At 43.6% G+C, this 25,901-nt stretch overlaps 1 protein-coding gene across 1 annotated transcript; it reads right to left on the bottom strand.

The window, feature by feature from the left end:
• Nucleotides 1-831: 831 nt before the first annotated feature.
• Nucleotides 832-13,675, bottom strand: si:ch211-191i18.2 (uncharacterized protein LOC564095 homolog). Its single transcript, XM_042710668.1, has 5 exons — nt 13,510-13,675; nt 6,331-6,417; nt 4,290-4,513; nt 2,504-2,620; nt 832-2,037 (listed from the first exon to the last, which is right to left on the bottom strand). The coding sequence occupies exons 1-4, from the start codon at nt 13,601-13,603 to the stop codon at nt 2,546-2,548; spliced, it is 480 nt and encodes a 159-aa protein (XP_042566602.1). The 5' UTR covers nt 13,604-13,675; the 3' UTR covers nt 832-2,037; nt 2,504-2,545.
• Between the last annotated feature and the right edge of the window lie 12,226 nt (nt 13,676-25,901).

Here is a 25,901-nt window from a genome sequence, read left to right as displayed (position 1 = left end):
CGTCTTTCAAAAAGATGAGTTGTATTTTTTAGAGAGAGATATGTGAATGCGATCGAAATAGCCTAATTCATGGCCATGAGCGATTCAGTCCTTCTATGCCACAAGGTTTCTCACTGCTCCTCAGCATATTGTATTAAATGTTCTGTTATTTGGACAATTCTGAGGATTTTTTTAAAAACATGAAATTGAGAGCTGTTGATTAGTTTAAGGACAGGCTGGATTGTAGACATAGACTATCGGAATCTATCAACCAGACAGCAAAATGTCTAATTTAGCTCCGTTACTTGAAACAGGCTCTAAACTGGCAACAACTGTGATGGATAGAACCGACTGGAGCCCGACTGACCTGTTAATCTGGACACGACATCGGCGAGCCGTCTCAATACATATTTTCTGACCTTAGGCTTTGTTTGTTTTTAAATGCCTGCCGACACCTAATTCCTGTCTTCTCTGCATGACCTATTGACTCCATCGCTTTCCTCACTCTTTGTAGCCAGAGCATCATGCATAATTTAACTTTTGCGCGAAAAGCGTCAACACAGGATACAAATGCTCCATGACATTTGTGCTTTTTAATCATCCGATCTCCAGACACGTTTTAACCCCGTCTCTGCATCTGGTCACGTATACATAAACTAAAATATGCTAACACTGGGCAGCCATGAGTAATTCATTTCAGCATGAATTTGAGGGGAAAGACTGTCAGAATCGTGATGTTTGCTTTAATTTGATCTCCATTTTTTGTAACTCTCTCTCTCTATAGATATATATTTATGGCTGTGGATATTTTGTATCATAACCAAATATATCTCATTGAACAGGCGACCAAACTCATGTGAAAATATTTATTTGAGCATTCATTCAATAATATAAACAACAATATACATGGAATAACCTTTCATAACGATCTGTCGTAAAAAAAAAAAAAAAACGTGCATTTGGCTGTAAAAGACTGCCACCCTTTGTAAAAAAACATTCTCACAGTCGTATTATACATTTATACACTGTTGACAAAACACTTTCAAAATTCTTATAAAAACAGCAACTTCAAAGGGTAGGCAAAGACAGGAGATACATAGAAGTGCAATGGTGTTTGTTGAAAGGAGGGTTGTGGAGCCCTTGTGTTTACAGATAATCTTTTCCAGTAATGCTACGTGAACAGCTATGAGTACAAATTGTTTGATTGTCAGATATGTGTCTGTGAGCCGATATTGAGGCTAAAACACACACACACACACACACACACACACACACACACACACACACACACACACACAGAGAGAGAGACACATCCACACACACAAACACACACACACACAGAGAGACACACACCCACACACACACACATATCTCTTGGCTTCTGGACAGGTTGATACTTGTGCACAAAAGAGAGCAACAGGGAGACAGTCTTGCTGGGCTGCATCCAGTAACAAACCAGTATGTATCCTTTCCACGATCTCACGCAGAAGCACGAGGCAGAAGCAAGCATCTGATGGCAGAAATGCTTTAGATCGCTGATCAGAGGACAGGAAATGAAGAGTCTTTACCACAACCCGCCGACCCCCCACCCCCACCCTCCGCCACAGGTTGTGCTGGTCCCTGGCCTGGTGGCGTCACCAGGGCTGTTTTTGCTCCAGCTGCCCAGTCACCTCTTCAGCACCTCAGTCTGCTCCACAGGGCTCTTTAATTAACTCACGCTGCTGTCCACCAAGTCAGACGATGCTTGTCCATGGGCACAGAGCGCTGTGAACTCATGGAGTGCCTTGACCCAAAAAAGCAAACATCAGTGGGGATGAAGGACGTGTGGTGTTATGAGTGGACAAAGTGATTTTTCTACGATTAATTGGTTGGGATTTGAATGGGGTAGTATGTGCAGAGTGGACTGGCTTTGTGCTTGTGTGTGCGTTGTCAAGGTTGGGGTGTGAGATTCAGTTGGTGCTTCGGGAACAACAGGAACATCACTTCCTGTGCTCCAAAATATATGTGTGACGATGTGTGACTGTGAGTCCCTCCGTGCTAATCTCTCTTCTCAAGGATCTAAAAAAAACACACACACACATAAGGTTTAGTATTACATACATGTTAGAGCTCACAGGTACTTCATAATTTTTCTGAAAGCACAAACCATTAGGGTGGTGGCTTTATTTTATACAAGTACAGCACCCTCTGGTGGCTACACTAGAAACTGCATCTACAAACTGATCTAAAGCATATGGAACACAGATATAAAGATTTTTTTAACGGGCCTAGAGTGTCCCTGCCAGTGATTTAAATGATTGGCCACTACAACATCTATATTTCTATTTATATCATATCTATTTCACCAGCGTTCATATTCTCAATAGGACATTAGGAATTCAGGCAAATAGTCTAAAGAATTTCTCCCCATTCCCCAACGTGGCACTCATTTATACACAGGTGCACATTTTATGCAGTACGTAAGATTACACGGTAGAGGCCATATGTTAAATACATTCATATATTTTGTGCCTATTTTACTCACCATTTTAGTGTGTGTGTTCAGTCTGTGTCATGGTCAAATTCATCATAGCAGCCTGGCCAACTGGTGTGCGATTAGCCCCAGAGCGGTGACTAGACAGAGAGGTGTAGTCCTGCAAGCCTGCAAAGACCAGAATGCAACAGCTGTCAGAGAGATAACAATGCCTAATGCAGAAAAAGGGAATATAAAAATGTACTAAGAAAGGTAGCATGTGTTTGTACATATGTATGGCAGAGTGAGTGTGTGTGTGTGTGTGTGTGTGTGTATGCATGTGTTCCTATGCATCCTGTACAAAGCAATTCCCTGAGAATGTGTGCATTTAAAGGAAGTATGTGACACACAATTCATTGTCACTGAACCTTGACTGTTTACATATGCTATACTGACAGAGTGATTATTGCCCTTTCAATGGACTGTTCAGAGCAGCTGCACCACACAGAGGACATCCTCTCTCTGTCCTGCACTGGCACGGAGACGAGAATGAGACGAGAATGAGACTCGACTAGCACGAGGAGACGGGAGGGGGGAGACAGAGTTTGTTTGGGTTCACAGAGAGGGAGGTGGAGTACTGTGGTTTACTCTGGAGAGATAGTCCCTCAAATGTTTACACGTGCACTGTTTGACATATGGTCACTTGTAATTAATACACATGTACACACACACAAACACAACCCACACAAACAGTTAGAATTCTGCAGAGGTAGGGTACTGCACAGAAATGCACAAACGCACAATCACAGAAGTGCAAACAAACAAATGCAAGGATATACACACACTCACACAAACAAGACACCTGAGCACGCGGTCTGCATCCTTAATGACCCCCCTCTGTCTCATCACTGTGAAGACTTTGGCTAAGGCCAGCGCTGTTTATTTAGCCTCCCAGGCTTCACGCTGGGATATGAAGCAGATGGGCCTTTCACTGGGATCTGTAGCATAACTGCAACAGGATCCACCTGCTTACATCCCACAGCCCCCTCAAAGGTTTTGTGTCTTCATTCAGGACTCTGCCAAAAGTCAGACAAAGGCCCCTTGAGGGCCCATATAGACAACCAACAAGCAGAGGAGCCTGGGTCTGTGGTGAGGGCTCCTTTACTTGTCTGATTTAGACTCCATTTGGCTCTTTAAGGAGTAGGTCTTATTGCACACATAAATTACATTAACCCGAGAACGCAATTTGCCCTGATTCATAGGCAGCATGAAGGCTCCCACAGGCTGGGAAGTGTAACATACAGTATTTGAAAGATTCCAGATGTACCTGAAAAGCACTCACGCAATCTCCTTTTATGAGAACCCTTGCCAGAAGTGTGTGCGTAAGTCATCTGTCTCCCATACTTTTCCCCTGGTGAGATGCTCCTAATAAGGCTGTCTTTTGTTAGTGGGGTGCTCTGTAATACGCTCTGATGGATGGGGCGTTGAAGTGATTCATGTCGGCCCACTGTGCATTCTTCAGGCTGTCAAGAATCCCACGCCACCTCCTCAGCCCCCTCCCACTCAAACCATCAAGAAACCATCACTTACTGAGGTCAGGGCGACTTAGAGGAGTGATTAAGACCCCGAGGGGTCCTGCTTTGGCTCCTTGCATTGGGTAAGCAAAGGAAGTACTGAAGTGTTTTTCCTCAAATTAATGTGTTTTTCATCACAACAAGATTCTCAAACAATTTGAGTTGAAACAGAGTAGTATTTAATACCCATCCCTTGAAGGCCTAAAATGTGGAGCTGAAGTTATGTGCTGAAACTAAGAACATGAGAGTTAGGTCAGATGGGCGTGGACTGAAACAGAACTTACCTCAGCTGTGGGGGCTCTGCGGTGGGTTGGGGGTTTGGTGATCGTCACCTCCTCCTCTCCAACCTCTATTTCCACCGTCTCTTCCTCCTCCTCCTCCTCATCGACAGATTCCTCCTCTCCCCCCATTTCCTCCTCTGATGGAGTGGTGTCTGTGTCCAACTCCACATCTCCTGTGTCTCCTGCCTCCAAGAGGAACCTGTCTAGGTCATCAATGCTCGCGTTGCCTGATTGGAGGAAAGTGCCATGACGTCAGCAGAGCAACATCATACAACAACAGTCCAGAAGTGGGACAGAGGCAGGCACGTGCACAGATAGACCCCTAGTGGTGCTGAAGCACCTGCCCTTTTGCCCTGGATGAGAAAAGTGCCCCTTCTGCTGGAGCCAAATTTTTTCTTCATTCATCAATATTTAAGAATAGGAATTACTCTGTCTGTCATCAATTCCCCCCAAATGTGTTTTGATATATGACGGGGCATTTATTTGAGTTCTTGTGAGAATTTCGCCCTGACATGCTCCGCGGCGCTTCGGCGCTCACAGGCTCACAGGCGCCTGCCTGGGCCGAGTGTGACATTGATGAGCGGTGCGCCTCCGCGCCTTGCGCTGGAAAGTTGAGAATAGTTCAACTTTTAAGCGCATCTAAAAAACGCTAGAAAGACGCAACGCGTGGCGGAGAAAAGGCGCACACGCAAGGTGTGCCGTACCATAGGAAACAATGCATTTGCTAGCGTCCCGTTTTTAAAAACGCGTTTGGTGTGTTTCGGCCCTACTTCTTCTCTGACCCGCAGCATCAGACAAACAGGTAATGACGGTGTTTGTGCAATCCCCCGACGTTGTTTGGTGATAAATTAACCACAACATTAGCGCCGCTGAAAACATTACGTCGCAACTGGTCCGACGTTTCCTAAAAAAATAAACAAACACAAAACTCACGAAATCCGTGATTTCAAAGCCTTGTCCAGCTGTTTACTGACGTTTGTCATGTTTAATGAAGAGAGAGAGGGAGAGAGATACAGGCAGGCAGGCAAACAGGCAGGCGGGCAGAGAATTTAAAGGCAGTTTTACGGTTCTACAAATTAGACAAGTTCACTAGTTTTGTTTAATTTAAAATCGTAATTATTGAAATTAATAAGTATATTGTGGTATATTATTAGTGTAATGCTGCTTATGCTTCAACTCAGTCAGAAAACAGTCAAACTAAATGTGTGTGTACTGTGTTGTCAGCTTTACAGAGATAATGTAAGTCACTCTTGATCATTATGCACAACATTGATTTATCTCATTTACAAAATTTGCAGCATAATGCCAAGAAAAGAGAGACTCCAAAAGCAGAAGGACAGGGAACTGCAGCAAGCAGCTCAGGGTAGCAGCTCTCTTGTATCTTGGATCAGGCCATCAACTAGTAAAACAAATGAGGGAGAGTCAGTAACCCTACCTGGTTCAGAGGAGCCCATCATGGATGAGGAAGGACAGACAGAGTGTAGGACTGAGTTATGTTCAGGAGATAATTTGAGTTAGTTTGTTAACAAAAATAAATATTTAAGTTGAGAATATCTTACTGTGTGTTTTATTTATTTATTTATTATTATTTTTAATTTCATTAATAATTTTGGCGATGGGTGCCCTTTTTTCTGGTTTGAGCACCTGCCCCCCAAAATGTCTGTGCACGTGCCTGGACAGAGGTACATGTTCGAACCAGCCCTACTCAAAGGGCTTAATGACATCTGCAGCAATGGAGAAAGTCAGGCAGTACTGTGTGGTGAATCAGATACATAAGTTGCTCTCACATTAAACGTTAAAAACATTCCAGTTTTAGACATAAAACAAAAACACATTTCCCCCACACGCAACAGTGTTAATGTCACAGAATAATACATCTGCCTCGAGGTATGCACAACTCACAGGAAATCAGCTGCTGCAGAGTTTTGTTTGAAATAAAAACATATGTGTGCATATGTGGCCCTGAATGGCATAGTGTCAAAACTTTCAAAACCTTCAGAGCACTGGAGCCTGTCTTGTTGATCAGGCACTTGGAAAGACTTACTGAAAAAGGTATAGTCAAAGGTGGGTGGATAGTCGTAGTCTGGCGTGGTGTCAGGTTCCTCAAAGTCATTCTCTTTCTCCGTCTCAGCTGCAGAGGAAAAAACAACAGAGGGGGATTGTTTATGGAGGGCAAACATAGACATCCAGGGTAGGATATTAGAGGCGCCTTCTTCACTGTCATGGCAAAACACACTAATTCTGTACACAATCATCAAGCCCTCACCGGCGCCAGAACTCTGGCCCTCACTGATGCTAAGAACCTAAGCTGCCATAGTAATGTGGTACCTCCTGAGAGGAATAACAAGGATATTACCCCCACATCCAATTATGTGTGTTGTAATGCTGAGTCCTTGAGGGAACTCAGTGCCAGATTCTCACGAGGAGCAGCAAAGTCATACCATGTGGTTTGGTTTATGATAGCTTTTTTTTCTTTTTTCAATAGCCCACTCAAGTGTTCCTTATTCACACAGGCAGTTTCATTAAAAAAAAGAAAATAAGCCCTTGAGAAATTCTGAGTTGTGAGTTTAGAAAGAACATAATTGACAATAAGACCCAAAAGAGTCACAATCCTACTTTCATGTAAATCGTCTGTTATTCACCTCGGAGCTTTGACGGACAGCTCGAAAAGGGCAGACAAAAGCAAACCTTGTCAGACATGATGGGGTAAAGGTCAGTTATCCACATAATCAACATTTCTGACACCAAGTGTCAGAGCTGCGTTAGCATATGAGACTGTCTTCATTTTGCAGAGCTTATTGTTTGAAACCTAATAGCCTGTGGGGTCGGCTGTGTAGAAAATGGAGCGTGCCAACCACAGTAACAGCTGAGCTGATGCTGTCAGTCGCCACACGCAGGTGACCTTATCCACCCCTACAGCAAAACAACTCCAACGCCGCAGTGAGTCATATCGATAAGTTGCTGCCAACTGTTTTTCAATTAATTAAAACGTCAAATCAGTCATTCTTGCCACGGCTACTCAACAAAATATATAAACACGTGTATTTTCTGTATTTGTGTGACACTGTGCACCATATTGAAGAATTTGATATAGACCACTATTTGTTTTTAAGGACATCTGCTCTTCCCTAAAATATATGAGTACTTCACAATGCAGACAAGGAGGCCAGATAATTGTGTATTTGCAATAAACCTGAAAAACTGGGATAGTCTGCCAGCAACCCAGCTTTAAGAACCACCATGACTGACCATCACATGACCAAAACTTGGCTCCTGAGCCACGGAAGACAATCACGGGGTACAGAGACCGCTGGTGTTGTCAAGTCAGCTGCCAACTCGCACGCTTCTCCGTCAGACTCGTGTGAAGCGAGGCAACAGTCCAGGAAAAAAAATGCTGTGTGCGCGTCCATGTCTATAAAAAGCCCATGTGTCCCTTCTCTATCCAGGGAGATGGAGACTTTAAACACAAAGGTGGGCCTATGTGCCGTAAGAAGGATCTGGACCATTAGGACTCTTTGAGGTGCGGCTAGGCCTCTGATGGGCTTTCAAATGTAGAGGGCATGGAATGGGATTCCCAGCAGCCTAACTCCTCACCATAGGACTTTTGTGAATAGACAAACTACCAAACAGGGATTTGATTCTTCTGAATGACTTGTACAGCAAGGTAATGGCAATGAAGTGATTCAGCAAGTCTGGATAATCCTTGAATGATAGCAGCAGGGCCCTATCTGTTTCATGAAATATAATGAGTTCTTCATGTGCTTTCTTGCCCAAAATCCTCTGGGAAATGTCTTTAAGAAATTCCTGTTAACAACAAAGAAGAGCTTCACTAAACACTGAAGCTGCTGAAAGGTTTGGTAACTTCTTCCATTATTTTTTCCTTTCAGTGAGACTGGACATGACAATATGGGCAGGCAGCCTGACCTGTCATTAGTTGCAGCTGTTTTTAAAGACTAGAGCTATGTTTGGAACTTGCACTCACTCACTAGTCAGCTATATAGTAAATCAGTTATTTTGTAGTGTTGTACTGTACATTTTATTCACTAAAGTGCACTATAAAATTCCCAGACGATGAACACCACAATTTCTCCAGTACACCACAACTCATTCCAAGGTGAACGAACTGAAGAAGACAACGGAACGTTCCTTAGTTTACATGTCAGTCAACACGATATGCTTAAATGATGCCTGGAACTTTCAAAAATAAACTATGTCTGAGAGCATTTACAATAGAGTCCACCACAAATGGTTTCTGTTTAATTTGACTTTTTATTAAACTTCCTATAGGCTATCTGAATTAATGTACACTATAGGAAATCGACTAATCAATCTGAATGAGTGATGAAATAAGAGCCACATTAACAATACAGACAATAAAGACTTAATTTTAGCTAAAAATATCACATTTCTAACCTGGTAACAGCATTTTATTCATTTTACGTGGAGGTAAGCAGTTCCGTTACCAAATTAGCTTTACTATGTTGCTAAGTTATCGACCTTGGAATGTAGAATCTGAAAACTGAAATTCTGATTAACATGAACTCAATAGATTTTTCTATGTAGAGAGTGAATGGGTGAGTGGATGTTCCGAACATAGCTTTATGCTTTGTGCTTACTTTACTGTCAAAATGTTCAGTGTATTACCGTCTTCATTTTAGGAAGATATCTAATTACCCAATAAGGCACCAGGTACCAGGAATCATTAGTAACTTAACAGTTTCCTGGCAAGTGTGTCTGGCAGTTCCCCTCTCTCAATGGTAATGCAGTAATGGGAAGGCACGGACACAGCAGCCTCAAACTACTGCCTGGATCGTGTGATCATTTGGACACGCTAAAATAACTGCATGATCCAGTCATTTCCCTCATGGCTGGTCTAGTCCACTTGAGTCGACCCCCATTAATCCTGGGACCGCAGTCTTGTAAAGACCCCCAAAGGATCGTGTGGACTGAAGTATGGAAGAGCAAGGGGCCAGGGAGCTCCATTAACTCCAGGCCTGATGCGGAAGGCGGGGTGTCACATGATGGGTTGCCGATGGTGCGGTAAAGCCATGAGCTCCTCCGGCACACCAGGCTATCCGGCAGATGGGCTTCTGCTTATCTGAACTCTACTCCCTGATTACCGTTTGTCCATTTTTTCTCATTCTTAATATCGGTAACATATTGCTCACTGTCCCATGCAGCAGCAACATGCTAATTTACTGGCAACTAAGAAGTACAGATGACAGCTGCCCTAAGATTTCATTCTTGTCTAAAAGAATGGGCCTGTGAATGAAAAGGAATGTGAACAAGAGGCTCCTGAATAAGGGTTCATTTTGCTCTGTTATTCTGTTCCTTATATGCAGGACAGTGGAGGAGGCATGGCGACCCAGTCAACGTAAATGAAGTAATCACTCACATGAACTCCAATTACACAGCTCATGCCCTCTGAGCACACGCGCACGCAACCCAACACAAGCACAGATGCACGTGTGCATACATGCACGTACAAGCACACACATGGAAACACATACACAGTAATATATATAAATATACACACAGTACTGCACACATACACAGACATGCAAACACACACACACACACACACACACACACACACACACACACACACACACACAAACACTCGAACACACAAACACAGACAAGCAGGCTGCAGTCCATATACTACTGTGAGTCATCACCTCAGTCTCACATGACTGTTAAACCGTGGGAAAAAGAGTGGTCTGCTGGAGAAAAGTTACCTGGATCACCACCAATAAACAGCTGCCGTCGTTAATAGCACGCCATAAAAACATTGTCTCCTCAGATGGAGAGTGCCGACGGCCATGTGCCTCACTCGAAGCTGTGTGCTGTTTACTCCACTGTTGCCAGCCTGCAGGAAACACAGACTCCAGTGCCATCCATCAGCACGCCTTGCAGCTAGACGCGGTGAGAACCAGGTCCCTCCTCCGCCGAACCTTCACAAGAAGCACCATAAATCCTGCCTATCCTACCTCTGTGTAAGCCACGCAGTCTCCTTCAAACCCTTTTTCAAACATGTGTAATCATAAAACACTACTCGCGTGCCAAAAAGAGGACATTCAAGGCAGGAACAATCTAAACAAACTATTAACTAAAATGATATGTGGCTTTCAGACTGTCCAGCGGCAAGAGTGTAGAACATTCCGCCGAATGCACTAGCTTAGCCTTGCAGCAGCGCACACGCTCTGAGTAACCATTCTTTGAATGAAAGGGAGCATGAGGCCAGCGTTGTGGTTTAGTGTGGGAGCCCGCAGCAGGTAGAGCTGGTGTTGGCACGGGAGGCTCCTCTGCGCTCATGCTCCAGTGAGTGAGATCTTTGTTTGCTGAGCAGTGGGGAACCTTTCACACGGCCCACGGAAGAAATCCCATCCTCTCATGGAGCCTTTTCACATGCAGGTTTTTCACCCCACTAAGTCTTGCATCATCACTACCCCACCACCACCCCAACCTACACACAGCACTCATCCACCCACATAAACACCCACAACTCTCAACCCACCCAGCCACCCACTCACCACGATACACACACACAATTACATGCACACACACACACATACACACACCCACACACACACACACATACACACAACACACACACACCCACATACACCACACACACACACACACACAGACCACACACACACACCCACACCTACACACACCCAACACACACACACACACACACACACACACACACACAAGCAAGCACATTTTCTTCAAACTTGCTGACCCACATTGTATTTTTCTTTCATCCTTCACTGTTATCCTCTGCGTGTCATTACCACCACCCACCCAGGTTGAGTCTGTGGGTTTGGCAAGTCCAGCTGCTTCACGCTATGGAGTGTGCAGGGACGCTGGCCTGGGTCAAGCCTGTGGACTCTCCTGAGCGAAGAGTGATTGTTATCAGATGGAGTCAAAATCACGAGGCAGCTGGTGAATGTAAGGAAGCCCAGGATCCATACAAAAAGATTGGGACAGAAATGCAGAGAGAGAAAACAGTGTGAGAGGGAAAACTATCATAGTGAGAGGGAAAACAGAAGGAACAGCCGAGGGAGAGAAAGAGAGAGAGAAAGAGAGAGAGAGAAAAAGAAAAAGCAAGAGAGACTGTGATTGGTTGATTGTTGTGTGACTTTCCCATTAAGCCCATCCCCCTTTTGCTGTTTAATTTGGGAGAATCAGCCCTTCCGCTGGCACAAGCTGCAACAACTCTGGACATGTCCCATCAGAATCTGACGCCAGCTACGCCGAGCCTCCAAGACCGCTCAGCGCAGCTTTAAGCCCTCAGCGCATAATAACAGAAGATAAAACCCCCATCATATCGCCATTATCCTGCAATTAAACTTCTGCGCTCACAACAAGGAACCAGTGTTGTGGAACTCCCTTCGCCTACATCTCAGCAAGGGAGTGGGAATATTTCCTAAGAGCCAGTCAATAATGAAAAGCATTTATTGGTGTGCACTGTGACTTGCCTTTAACCCAAGTATTCTGATCATCACCATCTTTATCTCATTTAGAAGCTGTTCAACTCTTGGCTGAACTAAAAGCGCATAAATACAGTTCAAAGGACAAAGGACTAATTATTTGTCAGTAATTACTCGCATGCAACACATAAATTATTCTTTCATTTTTCATCAGCAAGCCCTGCGCACTGTCTTTGTGATCTTTCTTGACTACAATACCTCCCAAAGCCAACTGGCAAGCCAGACGCCATATAAAACATCTTGCAAAGCAAACTGATTCATTATCTCCCTTCCTCTCTCTCTTCCTTACTTGTTCTTTCATTCAGCTGGATAAAACAGCTGGACGAGGGGAGGATCGGATGGAAATGAAGGAAAATGAGAAGCCTATCAAATAGTTCTGCACCCACTCTCTCCCCCTGTCTCTCTCCCTGTCTCTTTCCCCCTCTCTCTCTCTCTCCCCCCTCTCTCTCTCTCTCTCTTTCCCTCTCTCTCTCTCTCCCTCTTTCTCTCTCTCTCTCTCTCTCTCTCTCTCTATCTATCTCTCTTTGTCTCTGTCTCTGCCAACAAACATGTCTATACAATGCAGCTGTGCAGGGCCAGCTCAGGGATTATGTTGTAGTCTCTCTCTCTTGACTTCCCCAGATTGAGTGGGATAGTTTCAGACAGTGAGAGAGAGAGGGGTCAAAGAGAAACTCTGTGATGCAATCCCACTACTCTCTCAAAGCACTTTGGCTACAGAGAACCTGTTTACATTTCTTCAACATTTTGCTTGGGTTCGGGTTTAGGAAAAAGTTTTTAGGGGTAATTGAATGTTCAAGTAATATACAGGCCATATGTGTTGAGACCATACCCCCTCCATGGCCCATGGCCAACACTATATCACTTCCAAATGTGACCAGCGTAAAAACATCACAGGGCATTAAAAGGCTAATATTACATCACGTGGGTTAATGGCAATACTGGAAATGACTCACAATGTACAATGTTTCTGTGCATTACAGTAGATTAGTTGTGAATATTCAGAGTTCAATCACCAGGAGTTGCTAAATGAGTCAGTGCTCTCAATAAAAAAAAACTTTAAAGCTCTGCATGGGAGCACCTTTATGTTAAGCCACTGCCAGTGGCATTCATTTCAAAGTTTCCTCCACAATTTGCATTACTGTTATTCGGAAGAACCCCCCCCCCCCCACACACACACACCCACTCAAACACCCACCTCCGAAAAAGTCACCTAAACTCCAAGAACACTGATACACTGCAATATGTTAGATCCTTGCAAGCTTGTACTTCCATTCTAAATCACAGGATTCTTGTTAACCTCAAGCAAGCTGACACTTGCGCATGGCCACCCATGACACACACGCACACACACACACGCCGTTACAGTTGTGTGGTGCAGGCACCCTGGTATTCCATGAGTTCTCTTGGCATTCACACTTGATATTCAAGCCCGTGCTCATAGATTATTTGCTTCTCAGCTTTCACTCACTCTCCTGCACACACCCACACCGGCTCTTTCCAATTTCAACTTTTGAAACTTTCTCCTCTGCCAGTTTAATTTCTCTCTCTGTCTCTCTCTCCCTCACACACACACACACACACACACACCACACAACAGACATAACACACTAAACTTCACAGCTATTTCCCAGGTGTCAGCAACTTTTTCTATCTCTCAAATGCATATAAACACACACACACATACATATGCACATTAACATCAGTATAACTGCAGCAGCACTCACCCCGGCAGAGAGACATAAGCAGCAGGGCTCCAAACAGGCAGACAGTCAGATGGGGAAGCCTGGACATGCTGCACAGAAGAGAGAGCGTGTGCATGTGAGTTTGGGTGTGAGTGATCAGCCTCCACACTGGGCTCTGAATGACTGAACAAGGCAAGAGTGTGTGAGGGGAGGGAAAGAGACAGAGAGGGGAGGGGAAAGAGAGAGGGATGGGGAGAGGGAGGAAGGAGAAAGGGGCAGGGGCATGGAATGAGATGGGGGGAGTGGTTGGTGGGAAGATTCCCTTTGCCTACAAAACCTAGTGTTACTTTGGCCAACTGGATGGTGATTCAAGATCAGCTGTGAGCTAACCAGAAAGCAGCTGAAGTCGGGGTCTTAATCATTTAAGTAAAAAGGGTTTATCGTGAGGTGGAGGGGCTAGGGATGAGATGAGGATTACAGGCTACTGATTGTAACCACCCTTTTCAGCCTAAGTGCTTCTATCATGGATTAGTGTTTGATGAACCAGTTTAAGGCCAGTGTTTCAGGTCACAGAGTCCATGTAAGTCTTTTAAGAGGTCAGCAAGCATTGGTGAGGGTAGAGGGGTGCTGCAGCACCTCCTTTTGACAAGGGGTGTAACAGTGTGTAAATACTTGCCTATTTTACCATCACCAATGGGCTATCTGAACATTTTTTGAACAGCATTTGTGCCCCTCAAGTCCCACAAGGTGACATTTTGTATCTTTGAAAGCACAATTTATTAACTTGTGGGGACAAGCTATTATCGTGCGCACACAAGATACAAATATCACCCTACGCGGGACAGAGTGCTAGCTTGAAATATTATATACAGAGCTTACCCAGCGGTGCAGGAACATGACTAGTCTACAAGGTTGTGCTGGTTGCATTTAATGAAGAGGTCGTGGGGTTTCTCATGTTTTGATTGAGACCTGTATGCTTTTGCTTCGATTATTGTTGTGTCCCCTTCGTTGTTGATCTTTATGTTTTGGATATTTCCTTCCACTGCATATTGCAGTCCCTTTTGCCTTCATCTGGAGGATATCGCGGAGATATTACTCCAAAAAGAATCACTGACACTGACAGATATGGCGCTATATAGTCCTTGCCATGGCTTTTGGTTTGACAGTTCTGGGAGTTTTGTCGGACGTAGCAACAGTAACTGAGGGGGCGGGGCTTTTGCGAACGGTCAATTGCAAAGTGTTTCATAGCCTCGAAGATATATCAAAACCAACAGACTCGCCCTTTCAGGTGATGCTAGTTGCTAGTCTGTGAAACGAAGTATGGTGGAGTAATCCGGTTTTGGAACTACAGAAAAGTTCATTGTTGTTGTATAATATGGGCTATACTATCTTGTAGGCCTACATATCTGAAAATATATTCTCCCTGACATCAAACTCTTTTGAGATCGCTGTAAAAGTATGACATTTTAATAGACCCTTAATATGAAGGCTAATATAAAACTTAGCTATATTGATACCAGTAATATATCAAATGACGGCACTGCAGATCTGGATAGCCCTGATTAATAAAATGACAAAGGTAGCAAAAAAGCACTGCAGGACAATTTCAGTCACAGTTTTGCACAACGGCTGATAAATTATAATTGACACCTGAGTTCAGATTTGCGCTAAAGCGCCTTAGGATAACTCTAATCGTTAGCTAACGTTAGCATAGCTATCCTATCGCTATGGATATTGTTGGTAGCTTCTTGCTGTTTACTTTCACTGACGTTGAAATTACGTCACACACTTAAAGAATTACATAATATCACAATATGACATTAACTGTAACATTAATTTAAAAACATATTATTTTACCTTGGTGATGGCTACAGTTCTAGGTATAGTAGAACAATAAAGTGAAAAAAAAGTCTGGTGGAAGGTGGATTTTGCAACGGTTGGAATGGAATTTCACATTTGAAATACATTTCAAAAGTTAACGGTCAGCGCAAGAGCCCTTCAAAAAGCTCTATTCCATAACTCTTTGTTTGTCTTATAAACTCGGTTTGTGTGGGGACAAAGTGATATCTTTGTAGTAGATAAGTGCTTTGGTGCTTGTTGAGGAAGTTCTTGGGGTGCCAAGTGCCAGATGTTTTTAAGTTCTGCATGAGAGGAGGAAAAGTACTGAACTACCCCATCCTTTCTAGTCAGCAGGAGATTGGAGGGGGAAGTCAGGTAGGCCTATATTAAAACGTAGGCTTTTCAGACAAGAGGGGTCAACTTGAAAGTTCTCCTGATTTTCTCTCTGCCACCTAAATGTGTGTCTTTTGTCTTGTCCGTGCTCTCCTGATACCTTTGCTTTTCGTTTTGAACTTCCCTGTTGCTCTCTATAGCTTGCTTGTCTTAGGGCTGATGAACTTGGCTATGTTCCTCAGTGAGCTCTGGCTGTGCCTGTGTGACTTGGCTGGCTTCCCCTTTTCTGTCGTAACTGCTGCACTCCCCAGTCCTCCCCTCCCACTCCATCTCCGTTGACCCCCCCCCCCCCCCCCAGCTGTGTGAACAGAACCATGGGGATGGCGTGGGTGACTGGCAAATGACAGTGCATACGTGAGGCTAAGCATGTGCCTGCTTCAGTGGAGAATGACTCTTTGAATTCTCTTTCTTCTCTCCTCAGTGGTGTCCTTCTTCATGGGGGGAGGGGGGGGGGGGGTATATGGGTTGGGTTGAAACGTGTAAGCTGATTGGCTAAAAGCATTCACCCTATATCACGCTGAAAGGGGATATGCATATAATGGGGTGTGAATGAAACCTCATAGGGGTGGCTGAGGGAGCGGATAGGATCCCGGAGGGGTCATCACAAGGGAAAGTGGGCACGCCACCAGTGTCCACTCGGCGGGTGCCAAGTTAAACTGCCCTCATGTAAGACAGCCTTAAAGAGGGGCCTGGCAGACCCACTGCCTAGGGATCAGCACTGGGATTTTATCAGTCCCTTAATCACCCTCTCTTTCCCTCTGTCCATTTTTACTCTCTTTCGCAGTTTTTCCCTCTTCTCTCTCTCTTTAGACTTAGAGGTGCTGCTGTGGTCCTTGTGGATTTGGCATAGTGTGCTTGTCCTGGCCAGCTAAACTACAAATCTTTTTATAGACTGTTTCCACATATCTCCCATCTTTATAAATCTAGACAGTCAGGTCTTTCTTGGCCTTGACTGCTTTGCTGGGGCCAGAGGGCATGGACAGAGGACATGGCGTGGACTAAAGGCAGGTCTAGTTTATATTACATTATTTTCTCCTGGGATAAATTATCAGCCACATACAGCAGTTTGAGGCTTTGGGTTTTAGAAGTGCCCAGTGTGAATGGGTCGCAAGACAAGGCCAACAATCTTAACACTGCCAGTAATAATGAATTGAATGATGGGGGGGGGGGGGGGGTTCGTGACCCACTTGGCCATCTCTCTGTCAGACAGACGTGTGGCACACACCCTGAGCATTAGGGGAGGGGGGTGCAGTTGGTGGAGACATAGTAAGGGGTGTGGAACTTGGCAAGATCGGCAGAACTGCCCCTGGCACAGAGCTGGGCTGCATTCTGTGAAGTAGGCCCTAAGGCCAGCTCTAACATAGCTGATGCGCCGCTGTTGTGTAGCCGACTGATGGGCGGTTGGGCAACCATCAGCTTCTGTGTGTCTGGCAAAGGCCTGATGTTCGCTATCACTATAGTCTATTCCAGGCTAATGGACTCCATATGGAAGACCATCTGGTTCCTATTGTAAGAGTAGCTGGCGGCCTGTGAATAGATAGAATAGTTATCTCTGTGTGTTGAGTGTTGTCTCCTAACTCGGGCAAAAAAAAGGTGCAAAGAGAGAGAAGAAGAGACAGAATGGAGTGGACTGAGCTTGTTTTTGGAGAGGTGAGGTCTTTAACCACACGACTAGCAGAGGGCTAGTGAGGGGGGTTTGCCTGAGCGTGACTACAGGCCCTGTAGTAACAGGCTCTCTCAGCTGGAGGTTGTTAATATAACTGATTGCAGCCGGCATTATGTTACACTTTCACATTCTGATTTACTTATGTTGTGCTTGTGTCTGCTTGGTCTAATAATGAAAGCACTAAATCTAGTGTAGTGAAAAGACTCCAGCAACTACTAATGTACATAGCCATGTTCTATGCTAAAGAGAGATGTGGAATAGATTCACTCCTGGTCCTGGTTGAAGTGCTTCATAAAGCTGTTGTGAGAAGAATACTGTGTTTCTGGCGAAAGAAAAAGGGAAAGAAGGAAATTCAAAAAGAAGGAAATGCCAGATGTCAACACGAAACAAAGTTCTTTGAAAAGCATTCTTTTCCTTTTTGTCTGTTTCTTGAATCTGTTAACAGTTAGAGACAAGGGAGAGAAAACTAACAAAGTAGTTTTTTGCCATGTACTGCCGTGTATTTGTGTGCCAGAAATGACAAAAGATGAACTACAACCTTTGTATACATGTGGTTTGAGCCATGTCGCCATATTGTGAAAGAGGTCATTGCATTAACTCAAATTTGTCTGAGCCGTGTCGCCATATTGTGAAAGAGGTAATTGCATTAACTCACATTTGTCGGCAGCCCAATAACAGCACAGATCAGTTTGCAGGATATGGTGTTGGTTACGACATCAAGGCCAAGTATTTGACCTCTTGAGGAGAGTAATTTATGCTGAGACCACGTGTGTAAAATGCATTTTTACAAAACACATCACAATAAATAGGTTATTTACTAACACCACTGAAAACACCACTTTCGAATCGCATGAAATAAATGGTTTGGATCTATTCAAGTATCACCCCCCCCCCCCCTCTCTGCTCTGAGCCAAGCCAGTGTGCTGCCCGTGTGTTTTTTAAGGGGAGGAAAAATATAGCAACTCTCACTGGAAAACACACCATAGAAACACCCTTTAATGATAAACATATGGACAGTATTTCTCTCCTGCTCCAAAAATGCAGTCTTTTCTGTCAAAACATTAAAGGTGTTCGGCTGGACATTTTCCAAGGTGCCTTTCCAAGGCAAGTATTTTTACTCTCCAGCTGTGGTCACCAGATCAAATAAAATTCTGTTATATTATTTTCTCAGGGAAACCTTTGTGACTCATCTGACTTGCATTGTCCTGCCCAAAGCCTGCCATGGACATAAGTGTGCCAAATGTTTCCAGAACATAAGTATACTCAGAAATATTTAGAAATGTTCACAGAATTTAATATATACCTTTATAATGACAATCAAGTGAGTGCTTCACATGGAATTCTGTAAGAAATACAATTAGCTCCTTATGAGACGTTCCTTAAGCACCCCTGCTTCTCTCCAGGCTTGGTGTCTCCTAAGGAAGCCCAGAGTGGGAGGACAGGAACTTGGAGAGGGTGCACTCTCCCACCGAAAAGCCTGCGTGGGCTCACCATGGGGGGTTGCAGGGGCCTCCAGTACGTGAGAACATCCCGAGGAGGATGCATCCCCAGGGGCCACGAGGGGACTGAGATGATCATCTCGCTCTCTCTCTCTCCCTCTCTCCCTCTCCCTCTCCCTCTCTCTCTCCCTCTCTCTCTCTCTCTCTCCCTCCCTCTCTCCCCCCTCTCCCTCTCTCTCTCTCCCTCTCTCTCTCTCTCTCCCTCACCCTCTCTCTCTCTCTCTCTCCCTCTCTTCCTCTCACTATGTACATACCCAGTGTCCCACTGCAGCAGCCCCGGCCTGTGTCTCTGTAGGATAGACCACTGGCCACTGTTTACCATTGAACATTTGCATGGAATCTGGGCACACTTCCAGACACTGTTTCTCTCAGCGCAAGCGTATACACAGGTCTGCCATGGTTTCTCAATTATGCACTCATGTCTCTCACGCTAGCTCTTTAAACTATTTGGGATGGCAGCACCAAGACATTTCCATACCGATTGCAAGAATTGAATTGTATTACCAGGTCATTCTGTGCATGGATGAAGACAATGACAAAGAATAATTGCAAAAAAATAATGTCAAGGGAACTTCTGTTTGTAGTTTCTGTGCCCTGGGCTGAGCTTTTCAGGGCACACCAGGCCAGACACTGCTTGGTGGACTCTACATCTCCCATTCATGTCATTCTCCCTTGATCTTCTCAGAAAACACATGAACACCCAACCACAATGGTAAGAAAAACAAAAAAAATATCCTCTCCTGTCGTGAAACATGTGTGGCACATCGAGCCGAATTCATTCCATCTGCCCTTCATCTAAAGCATCCTGAGCCTTAAGTCCACGAAGAAGAATGAGAGACTCTGTTACCATCCGACAGGCCAGACACTGAGGGGTGCAGCGCTGGTCTTAGATTCTTTCCGCTGATAAGAAAGGCCTTGTTGTCTCACTATGCTGCAGTCGTAGGGTCCAGACGAGTCACGGGCATGTGGCAGAGAGCTATTTTTACCCCAGCATGAGAGGATGTGATTAATATACTGCTAAGCCAACCTTTTGGGTACTCACTGACAGTAAGGGTTGTACATGCAGGACTATACAGTGTCTAAAGAGGATGCTCTGTAATTCACACCAGAGTAGCTGGTTCTGGATCAGCTTCTTATGATAAATGAGTTGCTGTTCAATGCCACAGGGTCTGTGAAACGTTGCGAGAAAGATTTGTATGAGAAGGTTTTTAATTTTTTTAATCCACAGTTTGCAGTGATTTGTTTAATTTAATCTAATCTTTTTGTGTTGCCATTCCAGCACAGTTGGTGGTGATGGGACAGTATCCAGATGCCACAGTAATATCTAGAAAATTACCTCTGTAGGAAAACAATTGTTCACTTAGTGATTAACTTATCTGGATGTTTTGCCTGCCAGGACTACACAGGGGTGTGTGAAATTTCTGTCTTATCACCCACAAAATCACAGTTCTTTTAATATACTATATATACTACACTTTAATTATATTTTAATATAAAGCATATACTATACTTTTAATATACTTAAGTTATTATGCCACGATCTTGTATTTACATTGAGGGGCATTTTCATCAAGTCAGAATAGTCGCACGCTGTAAAGGGCCATATTGGGCATTTAACATGGATAGGATTCAAGAACATGACAGACAGAGAGCAGATCACAGAGTTTAGTTAAGAGGAATTGGGGAATTGGGTGTTTTGCCTACCAGGACTACTCTGCTGTTTTTGGGTGTGTGAAATGCCTAGTCCTCCATTTTGAAGCATATTTCTGTCGTATCACCCACAAAATCACAGTTCTTTTAATGTACATTCTTTCCAAGTTATTATGCCCCTATCTTGTATTTACCCTGAGGGGCATTTGCATCGAGTCAGAAGAATCTCACGCTATATTGGGCATTTAACATGGCTGGAATTCAAGAAAATGACAGACTGAGAGAAGGAAACACAGTGTCAGATTAAGAGAATTTGAGGAATGATTGCTTTTGTACTTCACTGGCTATGCTCTATGTCGAGTTATGCACATAGTGTTATGACTGTTCACAGGACGACAGTTATAAAGGGGGGGGTGGTGTCTTAGACATAAGCACCTGCTGGGTTTCCTGTTCCCACCATTTCCCTACCGTGAGACTGGGCAGGAAATGTGTCAGTTTGGGAAAGCGAACCCGGAAGGAGAGGGGAGGAAGGGCGAGGGTAGGAGAGTTAAGGAGAGATAATGGGAAATAGAGGGAGTAAAAGGAGAGGAGGGGATGGGAGGAGAAGAGGAAAGGAGGAGAATCCAGTTGGACCACCTGGAACAAGGAATCAGAATGCACAGACATATTTAAAAAAATGAATTCTTTTCACTCCCCTTCCTGTGTATAACTGAGATTCCAGAGTAACATGATTACGGCTAATCCCAACAATATATAAAAAAAAACATTCCACCTTCAAAAGTGTTAGGGAAGGGAAGAGGGTTGAACAGGAGAGAACAAGGGTGAGGAGAGGAGCAGAGATATCACAAAAGATGGACAGGAGGTGTGATAAGGCAGAGGACGTAAGAGGAAGAAAGGATATGCTTTGAAAAGGAAATGTTTTGTTCAGTGTTCGTACTGTTCGTACTGACTTCTAATTTAGTTCTGAATTAAATTCTCACCAACAAATGTGATGTTCAGAGCCAGTGTGCCTGAGGGAATGGGGTTGATCCACACATTCAGTCCTGGTAAGCCAGCAGGGAAGAAGCAACATTAATGTCCATATTTACTCATTTAAAATACCTATACTATAAAAAGTATATTATATAAAATAAAAGAGTGTAACAGTCATGAACAAGGGATTTAATAACTGCAATTACTCTGTGTAACACCAATATCAAATTCACTACCACTTAGATATATCTTAAACTTAACTCAGGTTGTACTACTTAGATAACTGAATACATTCACCAAGAATGAAACACCCAAAGAAATGCTATGGGAAACGCAATAGATATTAATAGCTATATTAACCCCTTCAAGAAGTAGCACCAACATTAGCCACCTGACTCATGAAACAGTGCCTCTCTTCAAACAGCTTCCCCTTTCAAACCCTTCTGACTTCCTTTGTCCCCTCTTGAAACCTCGCTCATACCTTTGGAAACAATGATTGCCCCTTTCCTCTGACCTAGTGAGAACCCGCGGTGTCACACGGTGAGTCAGGCTTTGCCAGCTGCAGCGTCTGCTACTAACCCCTCTGACGCGACACGCTCAACATTGTTTCGTTATTCTAAGTATAGCCGTGTGTTCTCGTGTCCGTCAGTAGTCACTGGGGGCCTTGCGGGGTCCTGTACAAATGGTCTCAAACCACTGATGTGGGAAATGTTTTCTAATCAGCACTAGCGCGTAGGAGACCATCTCTGACTGCCTCCCCAGCTGTGTGCTTTGGTGCATGGGGACTAACTATTAAAATGTTCCAAGAGTCGCTCTGTTACACAGCGCTTCAGGGGGACCGTCTGCAGGAATGTTCTAGTGGCCACTGCACTTGTGGTGAAACCACTAAATAAAAGCAGAATGTCTTTTATGAATTGTGCTCTTGCCTTTAAAAATGACACCCAGTAGTGTTGGTTCAGCGTTTCTTGTCCATGTTTTTCTTTACCTTTATCTCTCCATACATTTTGTTCCATGCGGTTTGTGAAGCGGCTTTGCCCCCATACATCACTGTGTCGGTTGCTCTGTGTAAAATAACATTCCCATGGTCCCCAGAAGAAAGATTAACCCACTAAAAATGGTCCCCACAGGTGGAGCATCAGAGCTGGGTTCCCTCACTGCTCGCAGATCACTCGCTGGTCATCGCTGGTGTGACCCCACAGAGAATCATGGGAAAAAGGGAAGGGATGCGCCTGTTGGGAACGTTCTGACCCCATCCCCTCCATCTATCTCTCTCTCTCTCACAGCACGAATGCCCACCCAGCTTCTCCGCGCTCTGTTGCTGACAGCAGGGACATGTCTCTGCTGCATTAGTCACTTTTTCTCCCAAGGAGTCCCTTTTTTCTCCCAAAAAAGACAGAAGGAAAACGAGAGTTAACATCTGTTTTTGCTATTTGACCACATGGTCGACATGCAACCCTACCATATTTGTCCAATTCGGTCCAGAAGGACTATGTGATTTGGAAACTCTGAGCGGATGTGGCTTTCTTAAATGGTTGGTAGTCCAATACAATCACAGGTGCAAAGAGGCCTTTATCAGTTCGTAGGGTCAGTATGACAAGCAGAACTACGTTAGGCAACAAGCTTGAGCAGCTTGAGCAGTCTTAAAGGCTTTTACTGCATTTTACTGCATTACTGCTTTGTTTCTGTCACCAAAACACATACAGTGCCTTCCTCTGATTATCATGGAGTCATATCATGGATCTTATCTATCTTAAGTCACAGTTTAGAATGCATTGAAAGCAGCATTTCTTACATTCAACTAGTGGAGAAATAAGTCAGCACTCCAAGGCATATTCACTCAGAGCAGATCATTATGAGTACATTCAAGGACCACTTTTGAAAATGAAAACGGGAATGAACATACCTGCGATCAGAGGTGTAAAAAGTACTGAAATGTTGTACTCAAGTAAAAGTACAATTACTTTGATGAAATTTTACTTAAGTACAAGTAAAATTACCCATCTAAAAATCTACTCAAGTAAAAGTAAAAAGTAGTTCATTTCAAATGTACTTTAAGTAAAAGTTACTTAGTTACTTTCAACAACTTGATGGGGGCCGCTCCTATATAGTGCAAAAAAGGACAAGGGGTCATAAATCCAATACAAAAACTAGTTATTTTTTATTAAAGGAGAATCTTTAGAAATATAAGTGCAATGACATTAAACATGTCAAACATTAAACATGTCAACACAACATTTAAGAACTTTTGGGAGGACATGTCAAGACATGACAGCTAAAATAAAAAGTTAAAATACCGCTGCCCCACTTAAACTTTGGTTACTTTACTTGTGTCCACCTTTAGAGCATTAGTCTACAAACTTCTTGTTGAGTTTGAGCAGCAGCTGATTTTCAAGATGAGTAGAGTTCATCCGGGCTAGCTTTGCATTGAACAGCAATCCAGCACAGCTGAAGAGTCGCTCGCAGGCGGCCGAGGCAGGTAGGCCAGTATTGAGTTTCAGGGACAGTTTTTTGATATTCTGAAAGGCGTTCAGCAGATCCATATTGACTGAGACACAGGCTAGGTACCCTTCTAACTCCCCTGTACCTTCTGACCTTCTGGATTTCATTGAGGAAAATAAATCATCTTCATCTGATGAATGTTGTCCAACTTGCTCCAGCCTCCAACATCCGGTCAAGGTGTTGTCTGACATAGACTAGACCTGTAGAATGACAAACAACATTTCTGACAATTAAGTATTGAGCTGCCATCAAGATTCAAGAGTGCATCATAACACAGAAATAGCTATAAATAGCTACTTGAGATGACAGACCTACAGTATACAGAATTATAGCATTATTTTCTATTTCTACATGCATCACAATTCATAATCCTCAATTCTTGCTAACCGGGACCCCTTAGCATGAACATGAAAGACGTGCACGTTGCAAAGCCACCACTTATCGTTATCAATATCTGACTAAACATCGTGATAAATTGCAGATAACGACATACACATTGACTTGTCCAACTGTCTGAAAACGATGGTGTGCGCATTCACATTGTTCTGTTTCAAGGCATGGGAGGCAGCCAAATGATTAGCCTAATATCAGTTTATGTGGTGTATTTCATTGCTGAAGACTGATCTGCAGTTTTTAACACAATATGAGAGACTGAACATAATAATTCTATGACCTGAAACGAATGGAAGACAGGAATGGTATTATTAGTCTATTGGATGACCGCTGTCGACGTTAGCATACTCAGGTCGGTTGCAAGTGCTAGCCAAAATTAGGCTACTACCTACTAGTGCCATGAAACGCATATTTTGCTTAGGGGAGCAAAGCTAACTAAATGACAAAAACGCTGTCTGAACTACTAATGGAAAGGGACAAATACTGTACTTACCAACACATGCTTGCGCAGATTTGAAGATGAATTTGTATAAGCAGAAAGTTCTGACTGACGGATTAGGCACAGTTTACACAGCATATAGCTGTTGCCTCTTTTACGTTGGAAGGCAAACTGCTTGCTGAGATGTGGCCACGGGTTTTCTTCATCTTCTTTAATTTCAACTGGCGGAAAGTTCGGTGCTTCAGCTTGTTGGTGGTCCGCAGCTTGTTGGTAGTCCGCACTATCATCTTCCTCCATATCTATCTCTCGTGACTAGGCACCGTACTGGCGCCTTGCATCGACTCCAGCATCCACTCTATGCAGCATCCACCACTGCAGTGAGCATTGTGGTGCGCGATTCCTGCCTTGAACTATGTTTTTTTTTTTACTCAGTAACGGATGTAATTTCCAATGTAGCGAAGTACAATACTTCAGTCAAAATCTACTTAAGTAAAAGTAAAATTACCGATTTAAAAAACTACTTAAAAATTACAAAGTACACAAAAAAACTACTCAATTACAGTAACGTGAGTAAAAGTAATTCGTTACTTTACACCTCTGGGTGTAGGGTACAAGAAGATTCTTAAAATTTGCTTTGCATACATCTGTAGCTCATTTTGGGGTCCTGCCCATGACACACTGAGAGTTTCAGTGATTATGAAAGACTACATGTGAGCATTCATAACCTGTTTTCCATCTCTTGAGTTACAATAGCCATAGTGTTTATTACATTACCGTGTTTTATATTATGATGATTTACAGTGATTTCTGTAATGAACCTCTATTTATTGGGTATTTAGATTAAGTTGTTTGTGGTGTTCATTTACAGCTCAGGTTTAACTTTTTCTTTATATAAAATCTGTATATGTATCTATATGACACACAATGGTACTTTGATTCAAAGTGATTTGATTGGCTATAAGCCCTGTCATTCTTAGTTAAAGAGTTTTGATTCCCTGAAGGCCTCTAGATGTTATTTTCTCACCTGAATGCTTGACTGTCTAATCGCCATCAGATGAGATACTAAGGTTTTGGCCAACATAAT

Source organism: Clupea harengus, chromosome 19 (genome assembly GCF_900700415.2).
Source record: "Clupea harengus chromosome 19, Ch_v2.0.2, whole genome shotgun sequence".
NCBI classification, from domain to species: domain Eukaryota; kingdom Metazoa; phylum Chordata; class Actinopteri; order Clupeiformes; family Clupeidae; genus Clupea; species Clupea harengus.
This window is presented reverse-complemented; position numbering and strand designations above follow the sequence as displayed.